The 25,480-nt window shown below is 44.4% G+C and overlaps 1 protein-coding gene across 1 annotated transcript in view; it reads left to right on the top strand.

Annotated features, from left to right (window-relative positions):
- Window positions 1–25,480, top strand: part of LOC111974119 (kalirin) — a 280,207-nt gene that overhangs the window by 113,060 nt on the left and 141,667 nt on the right. The window contains exons 3-7 of the mRNA XM_070446990.1: window positions 2,363–2,477; window positions 13,362–13,554; window positions 14,169–14,681; window positions 18,779–18,901; window positions 22,628–22,819. Of these exons, the coding sequence (XP_070303091.1) occupies window positions 2,363–2,477; window positions 13,362–13,554; window positions 14,169–14,681; window positions 18,779–18,901; window positions 22,628–22,819 (1,136 nt within the window). The remainder of the gene's footprint in view (window positions 1–2,362; window positions 2,478–13,361; window positions 13,555–14,168; window positions 14,682–18,778; window positions 18,902–22,627; window positions 22,820–25,480) is intronic.

Below are 25,480 nucleotides of genomic sequence, written 5' to 3'. Positions count from 1 at the left end.
ATGAAGGTCAGTCAATCCGGAAACTTTCAAGAACCTTGAAAGTTTCTTCAAGTGCAGTCACAAAAACCATCAAGCGCTATGATGAAACTGGCTCTCATGGGTTCAGCCACAGGAAAGGAAGACCCAGAGTTACCTCTTCTGCAGAGGATAAGTTCATTAGAGTCAACTGCACCTCAGATTGCAGCCCAAATAAATGCTTCACAGAGTTCAAGTAACAGACACATCTCAACATCAACTGTTCAGGCCTTCATGGTCAAATTGCTGCAAATGAACCACTACTAAAGGTCACCAATAAGAAAAAGAGACTTGCTTGGCCCAAGAAACACTAGCAATGGACATTAGACCGGTGGAAATCTGTCCTTTGGTTTGAGTAGGTGAACGGATGATCTCCGATATGTGGTTCCCACCGTGAAGCATGGAGGAGGTGTGATGGTGTGGGGGTGCTTTGCTGGTGACACTGTCAGTGATTTATTTAGAATTCAAGGCACACTTAACCAGCATGGCTACCACAGCATTCTGTAGCGATACGCCATCCCATCTGGTTTGCACTTAGTGGGACTATCAATTGTTTTTCAAAAGCACACTGACCCAAAACATACCTTCAGGCTGTGTAAGGGCTATTTAACCAATAAGGAGAGTGATGGAGTGCAGCATCAGATGACCTAGCCTCCACAATCACCCAACCTCAACCCAATTGAAACTGCCTACAGTTTTCCCTGGGGTTACCGAAGGTAACATTGTTACCCAACCCCGCCTTTATGCCTAAGGTCAGCAGCAATTACAAGAGTTCATGGCTTTCCACCCGTCGCCCTTCACTTCTACGACAGAAGAGCGTCTCCACCGTTTATGTCCAGTGCATGCTTTGCGCATCTACTTGGATAGAACGAAAGCATGGCGAAATAACTCTTCTTGCCTTGGGTGCCCCCCTGCAAGTGTGGGCTCCTCTTTCGTCAACGGCTATCCCATTGGATAGGCTATAACAGTATATTGGCTTATAATAGCAAGGATTTATAGCCCCCGTAGGGTCTGAGGGCTCATTCCACCAGAGGTATGGCTAACTCTTGGGCACTGTTCAAAGCCATCTCTTTGCAAGAGATTTTCAATGAGGCATGTTGGGCCACCCCTCATACATTAATGAGGTCTTACCGACTGGATGTCACTGCACCTTCCTCAGAGCCTCTGAGGGGTGATGCTGTTGGGACTACCCTGGCTTCGGAGAGCATGTCTGCGATACGGGAGTTGGCCATATCCCATAAGTGAGACATTGAAATGAGTATTCGAAATAGAACCTATGAGAAAAATTTGTGAAAAGTCTCACCGCATTTCCCTGCTCGCACGAGCCCAAGGAAGAGAAGCATGCTTGAGAATGACCAGAGGACGTGCGAGTGGCGCCTTATAAGGAGGGAAGGGGCTCACCTTATTCGCCACTCGACCTGTCTGTCTCCAACAGATGTTGTGTGATTGGTTCGCTAGAGCGAATTCCATAAGTGAGACATCTCACTCATATTTTCATATAACCGGGGTTATGCAAGTAACACTACATTTTTTTCTCCCGAAAATACATAGAGGCAGCAGTAGAGTAATGTTGGCCTTATCTCTGTGACGAGGCCCAGTGTGTGGTACACACACACACACACACACACACACACACACACACACACACACACACACACACACACACACATCACACACACACACACACACACACACGCTGAGCAGGTGGACCTTGAGGATGAAAGACTGGTGGACGTTTGTCAGAGAGGGGAGGGGGAGGTACGGGGGAGCGCCGCCATCTGAGGGGGTTGGTTCTACCAAAAAACGATCTGTCACCAACAAAATCCCACCTGGATAAGGCCCTCCATGCCCTTCCTCTGGGGCGTTGTTGCTGCCTTGCCTCCCTGTCTCCCTTGCTGTTGCGAAGTCCCATGAGCACCAGGGAGAAACAAATGTACTTCACCCTCAATCTGGTCATCTCTCTACACATGGGATGCGTCCCAAATGACACTATATTCCCTATTATAGTGCACCACTTTTGACCATGGGCTCTCAAAAGTAGTACAAGAAATAGGGTGCCATTTGGGATAAAGACCTAGTAAATAAGAGACATGAAGATAGACCCTTTCTACTCTCATTATGTTGTATACCATGTCTTACTGTAATTGATGTACACGGGCACTTTGAGAGAATACTGAGAATCGCAGCATGAAGCTTTAGTACCCTATGGGCCCTGGTCAAAGTAGTGTACTATATAGGGAATAGGGTGCCATTTGGAGCAGAACACTGATGTGCACTTAAAGCTCTATCTATTTCTGACATAGGGCTCTCAAAAATAAGGAGATTTCTACTGTCTGTGTTCCTACAGGAGGTCGTGATAAGAGAGGTGGCCCCATACTGACCTTCCCTGCCAGAAGCAACCATGACAGAATAAAACACGAGGAGCTGCGGCAGCTGGTGACGTACCTCTCCACTGTGCCCAGGTAAGAACAGTGGAGAGGTATCTGATTTATGATCCGTTTTTTTGCTTTTTAGATCACATCGAATACGATTAAAGCAGCTTAGCATTTTTCAATCTTGTTCTGGTGTCAACTCTGCAGAATGGTCACTAGCTGGCATAGCCACAAAGTCATAAAATCTGATTTTAAACCTATCCCTAACCTTAACCTTAACCCTAACCTTAACCACACTGCTAACCCTAACTTTAAATTAAGACCAAAAAAGCACATTCTTACAATATAGCCCATTTTGACTTTGCAGCTGGCATATCTAAAGGGGAATCACATAGTTTTGCCTCCAGGACAAGACTCATGACAATAAACATCAACCTGCAAGATTACATGGACAGATGGGACCCGATCCTAGATCAGCACTCCTACTCTGAGACGCTTGACACATACGGTCCCTGGACTCATTTCTTAATCATACTAATGTAAACATGACTTAATGTATGGGGCTAGCAGGAGAAACATGCCGTCACCATGCATGTTGACACACGGCATACACATTAGAGCGTACTTCAACACGGTCCATTCTGTTTTGTTGTCATAAGAAGATGGTCATCCATGTCGTGGTGTACGGTGCGTTCCGGAAAGTATTCAGACCCCTTAGGACTTTTTCCACATTTTGTTATGTTACAGCGTTATTCTAAAATGGATAAACAATTGTCGTTTTTCTCGTAAATCTACAGAAAATKCCCCATGATGACAAAGCAAAAACATGTTTACACATTTTTGCAAATGTATTAATAAAAAATAAAAAAAACAGACATTTCTCATTTACATAAGTATTCAGACCCTTTACTCAGTACTTTGTTGAGGCACCTTTGGCAGCGATTTGTCTTGGGTATGACCCTACAAACTCAGCACATCTGTATTTGGGTAGTTTCTCCCATTCTTCTCTGCATGACCTCTCAAGCTCTGTCAGGTTGGATGGGGATTGTCGCTGCACAGCTATTTTCAGGTCTCCAGAGATGTTCGATCGGGTTCAAGTCCGGGCTCTGGCTGGGCCACTCAAGGACATTCAGAGACTTGTCCCGAAGCCACTCCTGCGTTTTTTTGTCTATGTGCTTATGGTCGTTGTCCTGTTGGAAGGTGAACCGTCGCCCCAGTCTGAGGTCCCGAGTGCTCTGTAGCACGTTTTCATCAAGGATTTCTCTGCACTTTGCACCGTTCATCTTTCCCTCGATCCTGACTAGTCTTCCAGTCCCTGCCGCTGAAAAACATCCCCACATCATGATGCTGCCACCAGCGTGCATCACCGTAGGTATGGTGCCATGTTTCCTCCAGACGTGGAGCTTGGCATTCAGGCCAAAGAGTTCAATCTTGGTTTCATCAGACCAGAGAATCTTGTTTCTCATGGTCTGTAAGTCCTTTAGGTGCCTTTTGGTAAACTCGTGTGCCTTTTCTACTGAGGAGTGGCTTCCGTCTGGCCACTTTACCATAAAGGCCTGATTGGTGGAGGGCTGCAGAGATGGTTGTCCTTCTGGACGGTTCTCCCATCTCCACAGAGAGACTCTGGAGCTCTGTCAGAGTGACCATCAGGTTCTTGGTCACCTCTCTGACCAAGGCCCTTCTCTTCCGATTGCTCAGTTTGCCAGGCGGCCAGCTCTAGGAAGAGTCTTGGTGGTTCCAAACTTCTTCCATTTAAGAATGATGGAGGCCACTGTGTTCTTGGGGACCTTCAGTGATGCAGACTTTTTTGTATACCCTTCCCCAGATCTGTGCCTCGACACAATCCTGTCTCAAAGCTCTACGGACAATTCCTTTGACCTCATGTCTTGTTTTTTGCTCTGACATGCACTGTCAACTGTGGGACCTTATATAGACAAGTGTGTGCCTTTCCCGAATCATGACCAATCAATTTAATTTACCATAGGTGGACTCCAATCAAGTTGTAGAAACATCTCAAGGATGATAAATGGAAACAGGATGCACCTGAGCTCAATTTTGAATCTCATAGAGTCTGAATACTTATGTAAATACGGTGTTTGCAAACATTTATAAAAACCTGTTTTTGCTTTGTCATTATGGGGTATTGTGTGTAGATTGATGAGGGGGGAAAAAAAAATATATATTTTAGAATAAGGCTGTAACGTAACAAAATGTGGAAAAAGTCAAGGGTTCTAAATACCTTCCAAATGCACGATATATCATGAAATGTAGACATTATTTGAATGAATATTCTTAGATGTGTGTCGAGCCAAGTGTTCGTTTTGTGATTGTAATTCTAATAGGACAAATGTGAAAATGCTCCCACAGAAGGATGTATGTAATTTGTATCTATAATTTCCATAAATCTTTCTGTGGGAGCATTTTCACATTTTTCTCGACACAGAAATTACAATCACAAAAGGAACACTTGGCACGACACACACAATCTAAGAATATTGTAGACATTTGTAATTCTCATAGGAAACATTTGAAAATTCTCCCACAGAAAGATTAATGGAAATTATGGATACAGTTTACATACACTATATAGATAAAAGTATGTAGTATAGTGTATTTGACTATTTCAGCCACACCCGTTGCTGACAGGTGTAGAAAATCGAGCACACAACCATGCAATCTCCATAGACAAACACTGGTAGTAGAATGGCCTTACTGAAGAGCTCAGTGACTTTCAAAGTGGCACCGTCATGCCACCTTTCCAATAAGTCAGTTTGTCAAATTTCTGCCCGGCTAGAGCTGCCCCGGTCAAATGTAAGTGCTGTTGTGATGTTGGGAAGTGGAAACGTCTAGGAGCAACAACGGCTCAGCCGCTAAGTGGTAGGCCACACAAGCTCATAGAATGGGACCGCCGAGTGCTGAAGCACGTAGTGCGTAAAAAATCATCTGTCCTCAGTTGCAACACTCACTACCGAGTTCCAAATTGATTCTGGAAGCAACGTCAGCACAATAACTATTCATTGGGAACTTCATGAAATGGGTTTCCATGGCAGAGGAGATGCACAAAAGTCTAAGATCACCAAGCGTCGACTGGAGTGGTGTAAAGTTCGCCGCATTGGACTCTGGAGCAGTGGGAACGTGTTCTCTGGAGTGATGAATCATGCTGTACCATCTGGCAGTCCGACGGACAAATCTGGGTTTGGTGGATGCCAGGAGAACGCTACCTACCCCAATGCATAGGGCCAACTGTAAAGTTTGGTGGAGGAGGAATAATGGTCTGGGGCTGTTTTTCATGGTTTGGGCTAGGCCCCTTAGTTCCAGTGAAGGGACATTTTAATGCTACAACATACAATGACATTCTATACGATTCTGTGCGTCCAACTTTGTGGAAACAGTTTGGGGAAGGCCCTCTCCTGTTTCATCAGGACAATGCCCCCGTGCACAAATCGAGGTCCATACAGAAATGGTTAGTTGAGATTGGTGTGGAAGAACTTGACTGGCCTGCACAGAGCCCTAACCTCAACCCCATCGAACACCTTTGGGATGAATTGGAACGTCGACTGTGAGCCAGGCCTAATCGCCCAAAATCGGTGCCCGACCTCACTAATGCTCTTGTTGCTGAATGGAAGCAAGTCCCCGCAGTAATGTTCCAACATCTAGTGGAAAGCCTTCCCAGAAGAGTGGAGGCTGTTATAGCAGTACAGGAGGGAGCAGCTCCATATTAATGCCCAGGATTTTGGAATGAGATGTTCGACGAGCACGTGCTTTTGATCGTGTAGTGTACTACTAACAGCCATTTCAATAGGAAGACAGAGGACCATATGTGATTTTCCACTTTTTTATTATTTGTTTCTGGTCTGTGAGATGTGAGGGCATAGAGATCCTATAATTCACTAGCTGACTAACTAGCTAACAGATATACTGTGCAGATTGGCTTATATCAACAAATGTATTGTTTTATACACTATTTGACCATATTTGATCAGAATGAAAGTTTTCCCAACCAAGGTGGTGGATTAATTAGTCATATTGCTAGGATGCCAATGCCCAATCTAGTGTTCTATTTAATTATATGCGTGAGGGCCCATCTTCTGTCTGTCACAGAGGAGGCTGGTGGGAGGAGCTATAGTAGGATGGGTTCATTGTAATGGCTGGAATGGAATTAATGGAACAGTATGTGAGTTAGACCTGTTGTCTGAGGGAAGACTGGGAAGACAGACAGCACCCCACACACACACACGCATACACACACACACACACACACACACACACACACACACGTCTTTCAGAAAGCCAACCTCTTAGCCAAACCCAGTTGCACTATTAACTAATCCATCCATAATAGAGTTGTTACTTTCAGTCTTTTTTTCACTCCCTTCCACCTCTGCTCAGGCTGTGTTTGGCTAATGTAGCGTACGTATACACATGATGCATCCTAAATAGCACTCTATTCCCTACATCAGTGGTTCCCAACTCCAGTCCTCGAGGACCTCCAACAGCACACCTTTTTGTTGTAGCCCCAGTCATAAAACACCTGATTCAACTCATTGAGGGCCCGATAATTAGTTGACAGTTTGAGGCTACAATAAAAATGTGTACTGTTGAGGGTACTCGAGGACTAGAGTAGGGAACCACTGCCCTACTTTTGACTAAGACCCATAGGGCTCTGGTCAAATGTAGTGCACTATATGTTGAATAGGGTGCCGTTTAGGACTCACACATTTAGTGTATGGACTAGTGTGGAGTGGAGTCTCATGAAAGCATCTGGCTGTGAGCCCATCCTTGAGGCTACAGTGGGCTAATGTAAACAGTGAGCCCAGGATTTTCGGGGGCTCCCTCTCTCCCTCTCGCCAAGCCTTTTTAGTTTTTCCAGGAGGGCCATTAGAGAGACTCCCCGAAGAAAAGCCGCAGGAATGATTTATGACAGTTTGCTAGAACAGCTGCTCTGTTTCCTTACCTGCCTTAGTACGTTAAACCTATCTGTACATTGCAGATCGGATTTCTCTCTTCGATGCACGCTAGGGTTGCGTCTCAAAATGCACCCTATTCCCTACACTTAAAAATAAAGTTTGGAATCAAATAATATTTTTCAGAGCGATGCTATAGGGGAACCATTTTAGGTTCTCTGAAGAACCACACACACTCAACACCTTATTTTATGCAAATAAAGTGTTGAGCCGTATTTGCATATTTCCCAGGGTGCCTTTTGAGTGAATTTTGGAGTTACCAGCACCACCCATGACTGTGTTTGCTAGTGACAGAGACATGGTTGTTGCATTCATTCATTTTCAGTACTGCAGGCTTCACAAAGTGAGAGCCTATATACATTACATATTTTATAAGGACTTATTTTGAGGGCATAGTTTACAGGCCCCATCAGTCCTGTAAGTCATGCTATGCTGAAGTCATGTTATGTTGACTTGCAAAGTGATGTGTAATTGTTATTGGAATCCAACATTTGGACAATTTATTCACCAGCAACCTGCATTCAGAATGACTGCCAGGGTTGGGAAGACCAAGATATGAGACTACCTAAAGCATCTAAACTGGAACGGTGCAATAAGTTCAAGTCACAGATTGTATTATACTGAACAAAACTATAAACGCAAAATGCATTTCACTGAGTTACAGTTCATATGAGGAAATCAATCAATTGAAATAAATTCATTCGGCCCTAATCTATGAATTTCACATGACTGGGAATACAGATATGCATCTGTTGGTCACAGATACCTTAAAAAATGGGCCTCACAATTAATTTTATTTCACCTTTATTTAACAAGGTAGGTTCGTTGAGAACAAGTTCTCATTTACAAGATAAAGCAAAGCAGTGCGACACAAACAACAACACAGAGTTACACATGGAATAAACAAGCGTACAGTCAATAACACAATGGGGGAAAAAAGAAAGTCTATATAGAGTGTGTGCAAATGGCGTGAGGAGGTAAGGCAATAAATAGGCCAAAGTAGCGAAGTAATTACAATTTAGCAAATTAACACTGGAGTGATAGATGTGCAGATGATGATGTGCAAGTAGAGATACTGGTGTGCAAAAGAGCAGAAAAGTCAATAAAAACAATGTGGGGATGAGGTAGGTAGATTGGATGGGCTATTTACAGATGGGCTATGTACAGCTGCAGTGATCGGTTAGCTGCTCGGATAGCTGATGTTTAAAGTTAGTGAGGGAAATATAAGTCTCCAGCTTCAGATAGGCCTCAGGATCTCGTCACGGTATTTCTGTGCATTCAATTGCCATCGATAAAATGCAATTGTGTTCGTTGTCAGTAGCTTATGCCTGCCCATACCAAAAGCCCACCGCCAACGTGAGGCACTCTACTCATTAACAGTCATGTAAATAAGAAAAATAAGCTTTTTGTGCGTATGGACAATTTCTGGGATCTTTTATTTCAGCTCATGAAACATGGGACCAACACTTTACATTTATATATTTGTTCAGTGTAGTTCAGAAAAATGTATGTTATTAATATTTGAGTAGCATAAGATGAATGAATAAGTTAATGTACATGCAGAAAGATAGATATTGAAATAAACAATAAATAAAATCTACCTGCAACAGAGCCTGCTGGGAAATATTATATGATGGTCGTGGTTTTGGTTCAAACACTGGGGATGTTTTACACCATTGAGTCTTAAATTAACTATTTTCAGTGTTAATTTAACTCATAAATCAACATTAGAAATGGTACACTGAAAAATCAACACGAGTTAACATTTGCCTATTTGCTGTGTGCTATGAAAGGGGCACATCTACAGGCTTCCATACATTTCACAAACCTTTTAGAATTCTGTGAATGCCACGTCTGATGCCACGCCGTTCTTTATCTGGCAAGTGTTCTCCAAGGAACCTCAAGAGCTGTCTCCCAGTCCCTGCCACTGAAAAACATCCCCACAGCACGATGCTGCCACCACCATGCTTCACCGTAGGGATGGTGCCAGGTTTCCTCCAGACGTGATGCTTGGCATTCAGGCCAAAGAGTTCAGTCTTGGTTTCATCAGACCAGAGAATCTTGTTTAGGTGCCTTTTGGCAAACTCCAAGCAGGCTGTCATATGCCTTTTACTGTGGAGCAACTTCCGTCTGGCCACTCTACAATAAAGGCCTGCTTGGTGGAGTGCTGCAGAGATGTTTTGGTACCCTTCCCCAGATCTGTGCCTCGACACAATCCTGTCTCGGAGCTCTACGGACAATTCCTTCGACCTCATGGCTTGGTTTTTGCTCTGACATGCACTGTCAACTGTGGGACCTTATATAGACAGGTGTGTGCCTTTCCAAATCATGTCAAATCAATTGAATTTACCACAGGTGGACTCCAATCAAGTTGTAGATACATCTCAAGGATGATCAATGGAAACAGGATCCACCTGAGCTCAATTTCGAGTCTCATATCATATTGCAAAAATGTCTAAAAACCTGTTTTCGCTTTGTCATTATGGGGTATTGTGTGTAGACTGATGAGGAAAAACATATATTTAATACATTTTAGAATAAGGCTGTCACGTAACAAAATGTGGAAAAAGTCAAGGCGTCTGAATACTTTCCGAATGCACCGATTTGTTTCACTAACTTGGTCTTATATCTGTCAGAGCCTGGGCCATGGTTACAAATATGCTGAAAATGTTCACACTCAGTTCGTGGCATCGTGTGTGTGTGTGCTTTTCCCGCGTAATCTAAACACATATATTTCCCCGGGCTGATCCTTGTGGCCATGCTGTTAACTGCAGCGGAAAATGTTTGTGCGCGTGTGTGTGTGTGCATGTGTGCCTGTGCGTGTGTATGCTTATGTGTGTGCGCAAGTGTGTATGGTGTGTGTGCGCACATGGGTTTGTGTGTGTGTGTGTGTGTGTGTTTCGGGTGCTGTCAGCCAGGCGGAGTGACAGGGCTGCACTGAGTGTGTTCAGCCATTGATCAGGCCTGGCAGTGGACCTATGAAGTCAGCTTCAAAGCCTCTCTGTGTGACCTGCTTAATGAGAGTTTAAACAGCCAGCCCGGCCTGAGAGCCAGGGAGAGTCCCCCTAACTCCCCTCCAACTGATCCACCACCATTACCAACACATGTCGAGAATGGAAAAGGATAAGGTAATTACAGAGCAGAGAGAAGGAAGCGGGGCGTGGCCACATGGCGTACTTCTAGGGCCGTGCTGTCAACCGTTGAGCAATGAGTGCCTCTCTCCAGACTCAAAGCGAGAAAACTCTTTTGTGGTTTTCTGTTTCTCTTTCTCAAGTAGCTTTACGTCTTTCTCGGTCTCTCTTTTCACCGGAGAGGCTGAATAAAAGCAGACTTTTCGGTGTCAACCTTTGTCGGTGTGTGCTTTCTTTAAAGACGCTGAAAATGGTTTCATAGTGAGTTGTGTGACTGTGACCGTCAGGAATTGTATTAAGAGCTGTGTTAATACCTCCATGTTTCAAGCAGACCACCATAGTCCCTGTGACCAAGAAAGTGAAGGTAACCTGCCTAAATGACTACCGCCTCGCACACGGAACCCAAACCGGCTGCGCCCGTGCGCCATCGTGCATAAATGTATTTTGTCCCCCCACACCAAACGCGATCACGACACGCAGGTTAAAATATCAAAACAAACTCTGAACCAATTACATTAATATGGCGACAGGTCGAAAAGCATTGCACTTGCTAGCTAATTTGTCTTTTAGCTAGCTTGCTGTTGCTAACTAATTTTTCCTGGGATATAAACATTGAGTTGTTATTTTACCATAAATGCACAAGGTCCTCTACTCCGACAATTAATCCACACATCATCTCTCCTCCTTCTAGGCTTTTTTTTCTCTGGACTTTATATTGCGATGGGCAACTTTCATAAATTAGGTGCATTACCGCCACCGACCTCGTTCGTCTTTCAGTCACCCACGTGGTTATAACCAATGAGGAGATGGCACGTGGGTACCTGCTTCTATAAACCAATGGGGAGACGGGATAGGCAGGACTTGCAGCGCGATCTGCGTCACAAATACAACTGACTTCTATTTTAGCGCTTGGCAACGCAGATGCTCGTTGGCGTGCGCGTGCAGCGTGGGTGCAATAACTGAATAATATAGATTTCTAAATTTATTTTGCAACGCGCGGGGCGGTGTAGTCAGCCTGTTACAAGTAGTCCGTCATTGTAAATAATAATTTGTTCTTAACTGACTTGCCTAGTTAAATAAATGTTATATATATATATATACCTGTTGTATTTGACGCATCTGACAAATAAAATGTGATTTGATACTGTAGCTCCAGATCACAGCATCCCAGTGCCTGTTGCTTCCTTTCCCTTTTCTGTCAATGCTATTGATCCGTCCCACCAGTACCACCATCCACCCAACCTATCCCCCACTCCCCAACCTCTACCCCAGCCGTTTATTGGAATTCCCTCTCTGCGTCCAGGAAATGTTCATTCTCTCTATTTATAATGCTTGGATATGTGTTTGCAGTGATAGCTACTGTGATATTTCGGCAACAGTCTCCGTTTTGTTTTGAGCTCATTGGAATTAGCTGAGCTTGCATGGGCGAGGGAAACCACAAACTGAGACCATGATGTCCTAACCACTTCAACATGTTCCCTCAATTGAAAGTGAACGAGCAAGTCTACGTCTCTATGTTCCAAATGGGACCCTATTTCCTATGTAGTGCACTACGTTTGACCAGGGCCCATTGTGCGCTATAAATATGGAATAGGGTTCCATTTAGGACACATTGCAAGTCGATAAATGCTGCTGTTCATTGACAATCAGTGTGGCAAAGCCAAAGGTCACGGGCCACATATCCATTGACATTTCAGCCTACAGTACCAGGAAATGAAAGTAGTGTTTTCACATAGCACCTCATCTACTCAATAGAAAGAAGAAATTCATCTAACCAGTATCACTTCTCTTTTCTACTAGGAGGATGTGTATGACTGTGTCAAGGCTGTTTTCCTGTTGTCCTTGGCCCATTGAGAAGAGAAAATGGCAGGAAACAAGGGGGCTTAATAGACTGCTGTTGGTACAAATGTCTCAATTGGCACCCTATTCCCTATGTAGTGCACTACTTTTCACCAGAGTCATATGGGCCCTGGTCAAAAGTAGTGCACTACCTAGGGAATAGGGAGCCAATTGGGATGCAGGCATTGTCTCCTGTGTGTCCCCAGTCTTCCAGCACAAAGCGATGCGGAGGATCATATTAATTGCAGAAGTAGGGGAGGCTGGAGGAGGAGGGCATGTGGCGGGCCAAAGCAATTAGAGGTTATTTTTATCTTCTTCCAATCGCGTTGAAGTGCCTTCGGAGCATCAGGCCTAAGAATAAAGCGTTAATAGCATTACAGCCTCATAACCTGTTAGAAAAGTGGGGCCCTCCATTTTGCGGGGTTGAAATTGAAACAAGACTCTCAACAAGTAAGCCTGTTACATCTAAAGAGGACATGCCCAGGAAGAGAGAAGAGGTTTGTGTGTCATATGCTATCGTTTGTATGATAATCTAAAACGACCGAGCTTCATGTCGATGACACGCTTGTCAGAAAGTAGAATTGCGGGAGGGATCGTACCACACCCAAGGTAGAAGCAGTGCGTCAGCTGAAAACAACTCCAGTTGAACAGCGCTTGTCATTTAGTCACAGCAGTTAAACAGTTCCAGTGGTGTAATGGCTTTAGCACCGTGCCTGGCTGAGAGTCCAGGGGAGTCTAAATTGGCAGAGGGATAGTAAGTAGAGAGTGTTGGATGGCGTGACGTCGCCCACCCCAGCTCGACCCAAGCTCCATGGGAGTGGATGTGATGTACAGGGAATGCTGGGTACTAGCGGTTGGTTATCTCTCTCTCTCTTTTTCTCTCTCTCTTTCTCTCTCTCTCTCTCTCTCTCTCTCTCTCCCTCTCTTTTCCTGTCACTTTTTCACTCATCTCTCTTTCTCGCCCCTCCTCTCTCCGTTTCTCTCTCACTATCCCTCTCTCCTCTCTCTCGAATGGTCCTTTCATCTCCTCTATCTCCCAGTGAGGATGTGTGCAAGCGAGGCTTCACGGTCATCATTGATATGCGCGGCTCCAAGTGGGACCTGATCAAGCCTCTACTGAAGACCCTGCAGGAGGCCTTCCCCGCCGAGATCTGCGTGGCGCTGATCATCAAACCCGACAACTTCTGGCAGAAGCAGAAGACCAACTTTGGCAGTGCCAAGTTCACATTTGAGGTAAGCCTCTCGCTCAGCATCGCTCAGCATGGGCGCAAACATAACCTTGTTTTGGTTGGAATGTCTACCTACTGCCCTGGACTATTTTATGTTTCTTCAGTACAGACGTTTTCTCTAGTCAGCATGCCTGTTTTGATTATTCCGATAAACGAGTCGTTTTGATGTCGTATTTCAGCCAGAGTTGAATAGCACATTATTTTAAAGTCTAATCAATCACAGGAATATCAGCGATACTCAACAACAGTCGCTAATTTTAACATGTCTCTAAAGCCGGGCAGGAAGCACAGACCTGTGTTTTCAGAGGGACTGGAGAGAAATTATTTTTTCCTCCCCACGATTTCCCCATCTTCTCTGCCTGTAGTGCTGTACAGAGGTCAGCCATTAGTAGTATGCTAGGTAGTGTGAGGTTCTCTCATTCCTTCCCTCCACAGTGAACATGTAGTGCTAATAAGAAACAGAATGGCTTTGTTCCAAATGTCACCCTATTTCCTACATAGAGCCTGGGCCTTGTTTGCCATATAAGGAATAGAGTGCTATTTTGGACGCGTCCAATGAGGCTTGTATGCGGTTTGGGGTAACATAACGAGAGCCTCTGGATTGTGTTCTGTTGACAGACTAGCATGGTGTCAGTGGAGGGCCTGACTAAGTTGGTGGACCCGTCCCAGCTGACGGACGACTTTGAGGGCTCTCTGGAGTACAACCACGAGGAGTGGATGGATCTGCGCGTGGCCCTGGAGGAGTTCATGGGCTCTGCCGTTCACCTCCTCTCCCGCCTGGAGGACCTCCAGGAGCTGCTGGCCAAGAAGGAGTTCCCGGTGGACGTGGAGGGCTCCCGGTGCCTCATCGACGAGCACACGCAGCTCAAGAAGAAGGTGATGAAGGCTCCTGTGGAGGAGCTGGACAGAGAAGGCCAGAGGCTGCTTCAGTGTATCCGGTCTAGTGACGGGTTTTCTGGGAGGAACTGCATCTCGGGCAGCGCTGACTTCCAGAGCGTGGTGCCTAAGATTGCCAGCCTGCTGGACAAGCTGCACTCCACCAGACAGCACCTGCACCAGATGTGGCACGTCCGCAAGCTCAAGCTGGACCAGTGTTTCCAGCTCCGCCTCTTTGAGCAGGACGCAGAGAAGGTGAGTAACCAAAGCCCAGAGGGGCCAGAAACAACAATCACAATCAACAACTGTTAAGCTGAGTTGATCTGTGTATACAGTATGTGTATTTTGTATTTATTATGCCAAGGCAGCCAATACTCTTCCTGGGGTCCAGCGAAATTAAAGCAGTTATACCATTTTAAAAACATTACAGTACATTCACAGATTTCACAACACACTGTGTGTCCTCAGGCCCCTACTTCACCACTATCACATATCTACGATACACAACGTGTGTACATGTGTGTATAGTGCGTCTGTTATCGTGTGTGTGTGTGTGTGTGTGTGTGTGTGTGTGTGTGTGTGTGTGTGTGTGTGTGTGTGTGTGGTGTGTGGTGTGTGTGTGTGTGTGTGTGTGCGTGTGTATAGAATATCTTTATTGTTCATAAATGGAAATTTGGCATTGTTAAAAACATTAAAAGAAACCGATCAGACAACACGATACAGCTGATTACCTCTGCTAACAGAATAAAAATAATAAACCCGCATCACATTAAAGACACTTTGTTGATTTGACCTTGCAGGGCGTTTTAGTAAGACCAAACTTATTGCCACACATGTGCCTTGTGTATAGTAAGGCAGACAAACGTTGACAAGGAATTTATATTAAAAAGGTTGCAAACTGATTGAGAGGTTTTGGCATATAAATATCCCAGAGTCTTGTCTTCAAATATTTATCCTAGCGGCGCATCGTGAATGTCCTCAGTACGGGAACCAATAACAAACTTTGGGCTCGATGTGATGTGAGGCCCAGGCTGCGCCCCAAATGGCACCCGGTCCCCTATATAGTGTACTATTTTTGACGTCAAAAGTAGTGCACTATGTAGGGAATAGGGTGCCATTTTAGACGTAGCATTTCTCTGTTTATATGGAGGGCCTAAATACATAGAAAACTCTGCCATTTGTTTGTATTTATTTGAAACACATATTAAATGTAATATAATATGCTTTTACAAGGATATGTGCTTTCATAATATATTATAAAAGCACATATCCTTGTAAAAGCATAATATATTATGAAAGCAGAACGGCTCAGTACATCGTTCCCTGAGATGGTATTTGGGGGAATAAACATGTATTTTGCCCACTTTTCCAAGTCATGAGATTTTTCTAAGTGGGTATTAGAGATGACAAAATACTTTATTCTCATCTACGCACTCATCTCCCTTGACAATGTCAATAACCCAAAGGTACATGTAATAATTACATGTCATTATTTTTGGTCTCTGAAAAGCTGTCAGGCTTTTAAAGGAAAACCTCATATACCCCAAAACTCATTAGGAATGACACAACATCAACTTTAATATACGGTCAGCACATGACCTCATGTTAAGACCAATACAACTCTGGCAAGGTGGGAGACACAGGTGGGTCTCTAAGAAAAGGTGATAGTATTTCGATGACGAAGATGATATCGTATGATTCTAAACAATATTTTACATTGCCAAGTCATTTCCTGCTTCGTCAAGGCAACCAGACAAATCAACTAAAGTAGAACTGCCACACAGCTAGTGTTTACAGAGAGGAAGAAAAATTATATTATCCCCATATAACCGTGCAATATTCTCTCCAATCCCTCAAGCCAACACTCCCCCCAATAAACCCTACAATGACGAAGATGCCTTCATTTGGATAAGTGCAGTCAGTCCCTTCCCTAATGATCGTGGAGCCCCATGGGACCTCTGATTAGTACAGGCCCAGATAATGATTCATTTCCCTGGGGACAATGCCAATCAAGGCATGGCACGGGTACAGTGTATGTCCCTCCCTGTGTCCTCTCCAATCGGATGGTGATTTACTAACAGCGTGTTATACAACGCAGTCTAATCAGAATCATGATAGATTCAGCAATTCAGGTACTGGTCATTTTGTCAACTCAGATTCCCATTGGACTATTTTGATTCTGGTCCGACCAAGCACTTGGACAATCATAGTAGCGTTCGTGGTTGCACGCCAGTACGTTAGTATTCGGAGCAGAGATTCAAAAGGCGAATCACATTGTTTTACGCGACACCTTTGAAGCTCGAACATAATAAGGCTATTCTTTTTTTTTGTACAATGCTGTCGAAATGAACGTGTCCGTGTGTAACCCCTGTAAAGACAGTTCATATCTGTGTGGATTAGGACCAAAGGGAACAGTAACAGACAGAAGGCCTCATTTCACTGAGGGGAGGGAGGGAGGGAGGGAGGGAGGGAGGGAGGGCGCAGGTGTTTTTTGTTCCTCCTCCTCCGTAATGACCTCATGTGATCTCTGTGGCTGCGTCCCAAATGGCGCCCTATAATTCTTTTGTGCACTACTTTTGTAGCACTCTATATAGGCAATAGCCATTTTAAACGCATACAAAATGAACAATTACTGGCCGACTCGGCTCCACGTCGTCGTCTTCCCCTGCTATCATGCACCGGTGACGATCCAAAACATTCATTATTTTTTCTCACAAAAAGGCTCAAATGGATTTTAGTGAGGAGAGTTGTAGGTTATGCCCTGTAGAGAAAATAATATCTGTCGTACCATCAATTGGTTTCTTCCAAGGAATGTGGCATTTTTCCAGGGTACATTTTTTGCTTTATGATGTTGGTAATTTAAGGATAATGATTTGTAGACTAAATGATAAATGCTCATCATCGCTCTCTTTTCCCGACTAGCTCTCCACTATTCCTCATCTTCAAGTGAATATGATAGGGAGTCATTTATCAGCATTATCAACTTACTGCTCTGAGTCAGAATTTGTACCCCCCCCCCCCCAAAAAGCAGCTAACAGTCATTGAGCTAATTAATTCTTTAGCCAGCTTCTCTTCATTTGATTTGTAAGATATTAGATTAAGCTGTCAAGATGTGATTTAATAAGCATGACAAGTAGGAGAATTTACAAGTAAGTTGTCAATCATATGGTCTTTCAAGTCTTTTGACAATAAAAATCGATTTCATCAAACCCTAGTTTGAGGGAAAGAAATCTGCAACAAACCAAAAGATATGGAGGAGCACTATTTCCTAGGCATTTTTCAGCCTTTCCCATTCTATTTGTAAAAAATATTTCTCATTGAATAAATTAGAATACATTTAACTGCAATTTCATCGTTGTTTAAAGTAATCCTTCTAACCCCCCCCCCTTAAAAGAGTTAGATGCACTATTGTAAAGTGGTTGTTCCACTGGATATCATAAGGTGAATGCACCAATTTGTAAGTCGCTCTGGATAAGAGCGTCTGCTAAATGACTTAAATGTAAATGTAAATGTTTAAATACGATAATAATGAATATAAGCATTATTTATCAAACAGCTTCTAAAACAGAGAGAATTGAAACACCACCACTGTAATCTGTTACATCAGTACAAACACATCGGACGACTAATTCCCCTTATAAGGACTTCCATCGGAAGGCAGCGGCGAGAGGTCACGCCAGCGTCAATGTTTAATTAACAGCTCGATCAAACCTGATTAAATAGGTTTGTTCTAATGTCGCAGGCTCTTTAGAGCGGAGATGTGAAGCTGCTGGCCTAGAGAGTTGTTCCTGTGTCACCCAATAATCACGCTTGTCACGCCACCATCATTTTATTATATAGTCAAGCATGCAGTCCGGGATTTTAAAGAGAGATGGCTGCATTTGATTAAATCTGATCAATAGTGTATTATTAATACCAAGGAGAGGACTATAGGATCATGTAATGACTAGAATGTTTCTCTGCTGTGGCTTAGGGTGGTCTAGTGGTCTAGACCGCTGCCTCTGGAACACATATATACTGCTGAGGCATGGGTTCAAGTACAGCCCTCTGCTATTTTCTATATCTTTCCTCTTTATCCAGTCCACACAAAAAACAAAAATAAATATATTGTGTCTGCTGTCCTAAACTATCAATGGGAATGTCTAATATATATATATATATTATGCCAAGTATGTGCCATTTATATGCGTGCTTTCATTTGTGTATGGGTGGCCCCAGCAGGAATCGGAACCACAATGCTGGTGTTGCAAGCTCCATGCTGGGCCACACAGGACCAACTGGGCCACACGGGACTAGTAACCCAACCAGTAACGTAACCAATCTCATGTATTTGTTCTGTGTTCCCACCATAGATGTTTGACTGGATCAGTCACAATAAGGAAGTGTTCCTACAGAGCCACACAGAGATCGGAGTCAGCTACCAGCACGCCGTGGACCTCCAGACGCAGCACAATCACTTTGCCATGAATTCTATGGTATGTGAGGACTGTCAGTGATATGTGAGGACGGTCAGCGATATGTGAGGACTGTCAGTGATATGTGAGGACTGTCAGTGATATGTGAGGACTGTCAGTGATATGTGAGGACGGTCAGCGGTATGTGAGGACTGTCAGTGATATGTGAGGACTGTCAGTGATATGTGAGGACTGTCAGTGATATGTGAGGACTGTCAGTGATATGTGAGGACTGTCTGTCAGTATATGTAGAGCAGTGATTGTAGGACTGTCAGTGGTGATGAGGACTGTCAGTGGTGTTTGAGAACTATCAGTAGTGTGTGAGGACTATTTGTGGTGTGGAGGTCTGTCAGTGGTGTGTGAGGACTGTTTGTGGTGTGTGAGGACTGTCAGTGGTGTGTAAGAACTGTCAGTGGGTTGTAAGAACTGTCAGCGGTGTGTGAGGACTGTTTGTGGTGTGTGAGGACTGTTTGTGGTGTGTGAGGATGTTTGTGGTTGTGTGAGGACTGTCAGTGGTGTTTAAGAACTGTCAGCGGTGTGTGAGGACTGTTTTGTGGTGTGTGAGGACTGTCAGTGGTGTGTAAGAACTGTCAGCGGTGTTGTAAGAACTGTCAGTGGTGGTGTGAGGACTGTTTGTGGTGTGTAAGAACTGTCAGTGGTGTGTAAGAACTGTCAGCGGTGTGAAGAACTGTCAGTGGTGACTCTTACAGTCTCATTTCGCAAAAAATTAATCTTGTTGTTTTGGAAAAAGAGGGAAGCGCCCACTACCAAATTATGGCTCAGCGAATTGGCAAACACTGTACACTTAGAAAGAATTAGATATATTCTGAACAATAAATTAACAACATTTGATCAAATCTGGCAGCCTTTCCCTACTACTTAGACCATGTGGCGCTGTGAATTTGTACTTTTTAACGCACTCTCAATTGTAATATTTTAATCCACCTTTGGTCAGCGTGTGCTGGCACGACCACCCGAGCAGTGGGAGGGTATAAGGTGTAGGGATAAAGGGGGGAAGAAGGGGGGAGGGATAAAGGCGGGGGAGGGCGTAAAGGGGGACACCTACCCTCTTTCTTTATACCTGTCCATGTTCTGTATGTCTTGTTTTGTAATATTTGTTTTGTACCCGGAACCCTGGGTCTTTTTGTTTCTGTCTGCTATTTTATGTATAGATAAGAACTGTATACCTGGCTTTTATACCGATACACCATTCTTGTATGTGTTCAATAAAAAATATTTGAACGAGAACTGTCAGTGGTGTGTGAGGACTGTCTGTGGTGTGTGAGGACTGTCTGTGGTGTGTAAGGACGGTCTGTGGTGTGTGAGGACTGTTTGTGGTGTGTGAGGACTGTCAGTGGTGTGTAAGAACTGTCAGCGGTGTGTGAGGACTGTCTGTGGTGTGTGAGGACTGTCTGTGGTGTGTAAGGACGGTCTGTGGTGTGTGAGGACGGTCTGTGGTGTGTGAGGACTATATGGTGCTTGGGGATGATGTGGTTTGTGGGTACTATGTGGTATGTGAGGACAGTCTATGGTGTGTGACTGTGGTGTGTGTGACCTACACAATATAGAAGGACTATATGGTGTGTGAGGACTATCTGTGGTTTGTGAGGACTATATGGTTGGTGAGGACTTTCTGTGGTGCACGGGGACGGGGGATCTAATAATATGGATGATGTCAATGGTCCTTGAGTCATGCCTCAGGGATTTCACTTTGTATGAGAAAGAGTTTAATTATTGAAAGACATGTTCTAGGATGGGGTCAAAAGGCCTTTCAATTACTGGATTAGTATTTTACAAACAAGAGGGTTGTAAAAAAACAAAAAAACGTACTCCCCCAGTTGACAGCTATCGTTGATATAGTACAGGCCACTGGCGGTGGAGAGCAGAATTGAGTTTTAAATATAAACACACATACTCTGATTATTATCGCTCTGCTGTAACAGCAGGGTACTTCCTCAGTGTTGATTTTATTTCCTCTGGTTAGCCTCACCAGTAACACTGCCATTATAATAACTGTCAGGGTTAAGTCCCAAACGGCACCCTATTCCCTATATAGTGCGCTACTTTTGATTGGTCCCTTTACTTGCTAGTTACATATGTACATATCTACCTCAGTTACCACGTAACCCTGCACATCGACTCTACCGGTACKCCATGTCTATAGTTATCGTTATCGTGTGTTTTACTTTTCGATTATTTCCCCATCTTCTTCCTCTTTGCATTGTGGGAAGGTCCCGTAAGTAAGCATCTTAGTCCACACCTGTTGTTTACGAAGCGTGTGAAGAATAGCATTTGATTTGGTTGATTTGATTTGAGCCCTATGGGCCTAAATAGGGAATAGGGTGCCTATTGGGGATACACCTTACAGTAGGCAATGACCTCTACTGCAGTTTTGCTCTGGAGACATGTCTGATACTATTTGGATGAGAAATCAAGCTATTTATGTACCGAAACACAAACCAAGAGTCTCACACGGCATGCGCACACATGCACATTTAAATGGCATAGTAACGCTGGGCAGTATGGTGAGATCCTCTGCCATCTCCTCCAGTAATCATTGGAGAGAATCATCTGTCCCCAAATCCCCAGCTCTGTGTGTATTCGGGAGCAGGCCTGTTGAGTTATTCGTGTTTGGCACCGATGTGCAGACACACACACAGGAGGCCCTTCACAGCAGCATGTGTGTGTCTTTGTGTGTGGCTGTGTGTGCTCCCTCCTCTCCAGTCCTCACAGCCTGCTGTGTCTCCATCAGCCTGCTGCTGGGCTGGGCTGGGCTGCACACAGCAGTCGTCAGAGGGGGTAAACAGACACAGGCACAGAACAGAACCACACTGGCCAAAAACCACTGACACACAAAGAGGCATTTTGGCTCTCACTGAAGAACCTCGCTCTCTCTTTCTCTCTCTTTCTCCACTCTCTCTCTCTCTGCTCTCCACTCTCTCCCCCCTTGTCTCTCTCTCCCCACTTCCGCTCTCTCTCCACTCCCCTCCACTCTCTCTCTTTCTCTATCGCTCCTTCTCGTTATCCCTCTCTCTGCTCTCTGCTCATACAGACTCCCGACTCATACTGTTATTATGTTTTAGCGTGAGTCTTGGCTCAGCGTGCTCAGCATGCAGCAACCATGTCTGAGCATAGTTCATTAAGCCCTGCTTTAAACCTACGAGCTGTTCGTTTTGATGGCTTCATTAGCAGTTCTAATCAGGTTAGCGGTAAATAAAGCCCACGGTGGGTGCATCATGTGAAGCTGATAAATGGTTGGGCCTAAAGCGGCCAGAGATGATTAAACTCCCATAGTGGAGGGATGGATGGGTGGGTTTTGTGGACTACAGAGCCAGATGGCAGTAAAGAACGTGTGTGTGTGTGTGTCAGAGACATCAGGGGTGGCCTGCCAGAGAGAGAGAGATTCACTGAAAGCTGCAGAATTCTGTCACGCTTGTTGTCGCTAAGCTCTACACCATCACTTCGCGGCGGGCTGGCTCACGTGTCATGTCTGTGTCATGTTCAGGTGTATCATTGCGTGTTTGGCTATCAAGTGATACGACACCACTAGGTATAGCTAGACATGCCACAGAGACCAAGCCCTACACAGTTTGTCTACGTTGTTTCTTTCAGTTCTACGTTAATAAATGTCAATATATCCTGAATTAAATCAAATACTGTTTTATCTTAAATTGAATTAAATAAACCCAGAATCTTTCCCCATACTATATAATATCTTCTTCACGTGTGTCCCTCCCCTCTGTGCAGAACGCCTATGTGAACATCAACCGGATCATGTCGGTGGCGACCCGGCTGTCGGAGGCGGGCCACTACGCCTCGCAGCAGATCAAACAGATCTCGGCCCAGCTGGACCAGGAGTGGAAGAGCTTCGCCGCCGCCCTGGACGAACGCAGCACCATCCTGGCCATGTCGGCCGTCTTCCACCAGAAGTCGGAACAGGTACGGTGACAGTAGGCTGAAACCCCTTGCTGTTGTCACTCTGTCACAGTGCCTTCAGAAAGTATTGCACATTATGTTGTGTTACAGCCTGAATTTTTTTTWAAATGAAATAGATTTCCCCCTTACCCATCTACACACAATACACCATAATGACAAAGTGAAACATGTTTTTAAACATTTTTGCAAAGGTATTGAAAATGAAATACAGAAATATCTGAGTCAATACATGTTAGAATCACCTTTGGCAGCGATTACAGCTGTGAGTCTTTCTGGTTAAGGCTCAGAGAGCTTCGGCCACCTGGCATGTACAACATTCAACATTCTTCAAGCTCTGTCAAATTGGTTGTTGATCATTGGTAGGCAACCATTTTCGAGTCTTGCCATAGATTTTCAAGCAGATTTAAGTCCAAACTGTAACTCGGCCACTCAGGTACATTCACTGTCTACTTGGTAAGCGACTCCAGTGTAGATTTGGCCTTGTGTTTCAGGTTATTGTCCTGCTGAAAGGTGAATTAATCTCCCAGTGTGGTGGAATGCAGACTGAACCAAGTTTTCCTAGCATTTTGCCTGTGTTTAGCTCCATTCCATATTTTTTTTAATCCAGAAAAACTCCCCGGTCCTTAACGAATACAAGCATACCCATAACATCATGCAGCCACCACTATGCTTGAACATATGGAGAGTGGTACTCAGTAATGTGTTGTAGTGGATTCTCTCCAAACACAACACTTTGTATTCAGGACCAATTTTTTTTTTTACAGTATTACTTTAGTGCCTTGTTGCAAACAGGATGCATGTTTCGAAATATTTTTATTATGTACAGGATTCCTTCTTTTCACTCTGTCAATTAGTTTAGTATTGTGGAGTAACACAGTTGTTGTTCCATCCTCCGTTTTCTCCTATCACAGCCATTAAACTCTGTAACTGTTTTAAAGTCACCATTAGCCTCACGGTGAAATCCCTGAGCGGTTTCCTTCCTCTAAGGCAAATAGGTTAGGAAGGACGCCTGTATCTTTGTAGTGATTGGGTGTATTGATGCACCATCCAAAGTGTAATTAATAACTTCACCATGCTCAAAGGGATATTCATTGTCTGCTTTTTTTTTACCCATCTACCAATAGGTGCCCTTCTTTGCGAGGCATTATAAAACCGCACTGGTCTTTGTGGTTGAATCTGTGTTTGAAATTCACTGCTCAACTGAGGGACCTTACAGATAATTGTATGTGTGTTGTAGAGAGACGAGGTAGTCATTAAAAAATCATGTTAAACACTATTATTGCACACAGAGTGAGTCCATGCAACTTATTATTTGACTTGTTAAGCAAATGTTTACTCCTGAATTTATTTAGGCTTGCCATAACAAAGGGGTTGAATACTTATTGACTCAAGACATTACAGCTTTTAATTTTTATTCATTTCAAAACATTTCGAAACATATAATTCCACTTGGACATTATGTGGTATTGTGTGTAAGCCATTGTCAGACAAATCTACATTTAATAACATTTAAATTCAGGCGATAACACCACAAAATGTGGTAAAAGTCAAGGGGTCTGAATAATTTCTGAATCCTAACTTGAAGTCTGAGCACGTAACTCAGACCTTTGTGTAAAGCACGTATTGATGTGAAAGGGAGATTTGCATGAAATCTCAAGATATCACCATCCCTGAAGTCAGACTTCAGCCCACAGGCCATCTGAGAGAGATTGGAATGTCGGCTGCTGCCTGTTGCTGTGTAGAGGTAGTTAAGATAGACCTGCGTTGCCTTGGCAGCAGCTACTATGATTTACATTTAAGTCATTTAGCAGACGCTCTTATCCAGAGCGACTTACAAATTGGTGCATTCACCTTATGATATCCAGTGGAACAACCACTTTACAATAGTGCATCTAACTCTTTTAAGGGGGGGGGGTTAGAAGGATTACTTTATCCTATCCTAGGTATTCCTTAAAGAGGTGGGGTTTCAGGTGTCTCCGGAAGGTGGTGATTGACTTAAGCAAACGAGGATCGGATGTCGTCGACCTTCTTTTCAAAATGGTTGACGAAGTCATCAGAGAGAGGGAGGAGGGGGGAGGAGGGGGAGGAGGATTCAGGAGGGAGGAGAAGGTGGCAAAGAGCTTCCTAGGGTTAGAGGCAGATGCTTGGAATTTAGAGTGGTAGAAATTGGCTTTAGCAGCAGAGACAGAAGAGGAGAATGTAGAGAGGAGGGAGTGAAAGGATGCCAGGTCCGCAGGGAGGCGAGTTTTCCTCCATTTCCGCTCGGTGCCCGGAGCCCTTTGTTCTGTGAGCTCGCAATGAGTCGTCGAGCCACGGAGCAGGAGGGGAGGACCGAGCCGGCCTGGAGGATAGGGGACATAGAGAGTCAAAGGATGCAGAAAGGGAGGAGAGGAGGGTTGAGGAGGCAGAATCAGGAGATAGGTTGGAGAAGGTTTGAGCAGAGGGAAGAGATGATAGGATGGAAGAGGAGAGAGTAGCGGGGGAGAGAGAGCGAAGGTTGGCGACGGCGCGATACCATCCGAGTAGGGGCAGTGTGGGAAGTGTTGGATGAGAGCGAGAGGGAAAAGGATACAAGGTAGTGGTCGGAGACTTGGAGGGGAGTTGCAATGAGATTAGTGGAAGAACAGCATCTAGTAAAGATGAGGTCAAGCGTATTGCCTGCCT

Source organism: Salvelinus sp. IW2-2015, linkage group LG2, assembly GCF_002910315.2.
Source record: "Salvelinus sp. IW2-2015 linkage group LG2, ASM291031v2, whole genome shotgun sequence".
NCBI classification, from domain to species: Eukaryota; Metazoa; Chordata; class Actinopteri; order Salmoniformes; family Salmonidae; genus Salvelinus; species Salvelinus sp. IW2-2015.
The sequence above is the reverse complement of the archived record's forward strand: the minus strand, read 5'-3'. Positions and strand labels throughout refer to the sequence as shown.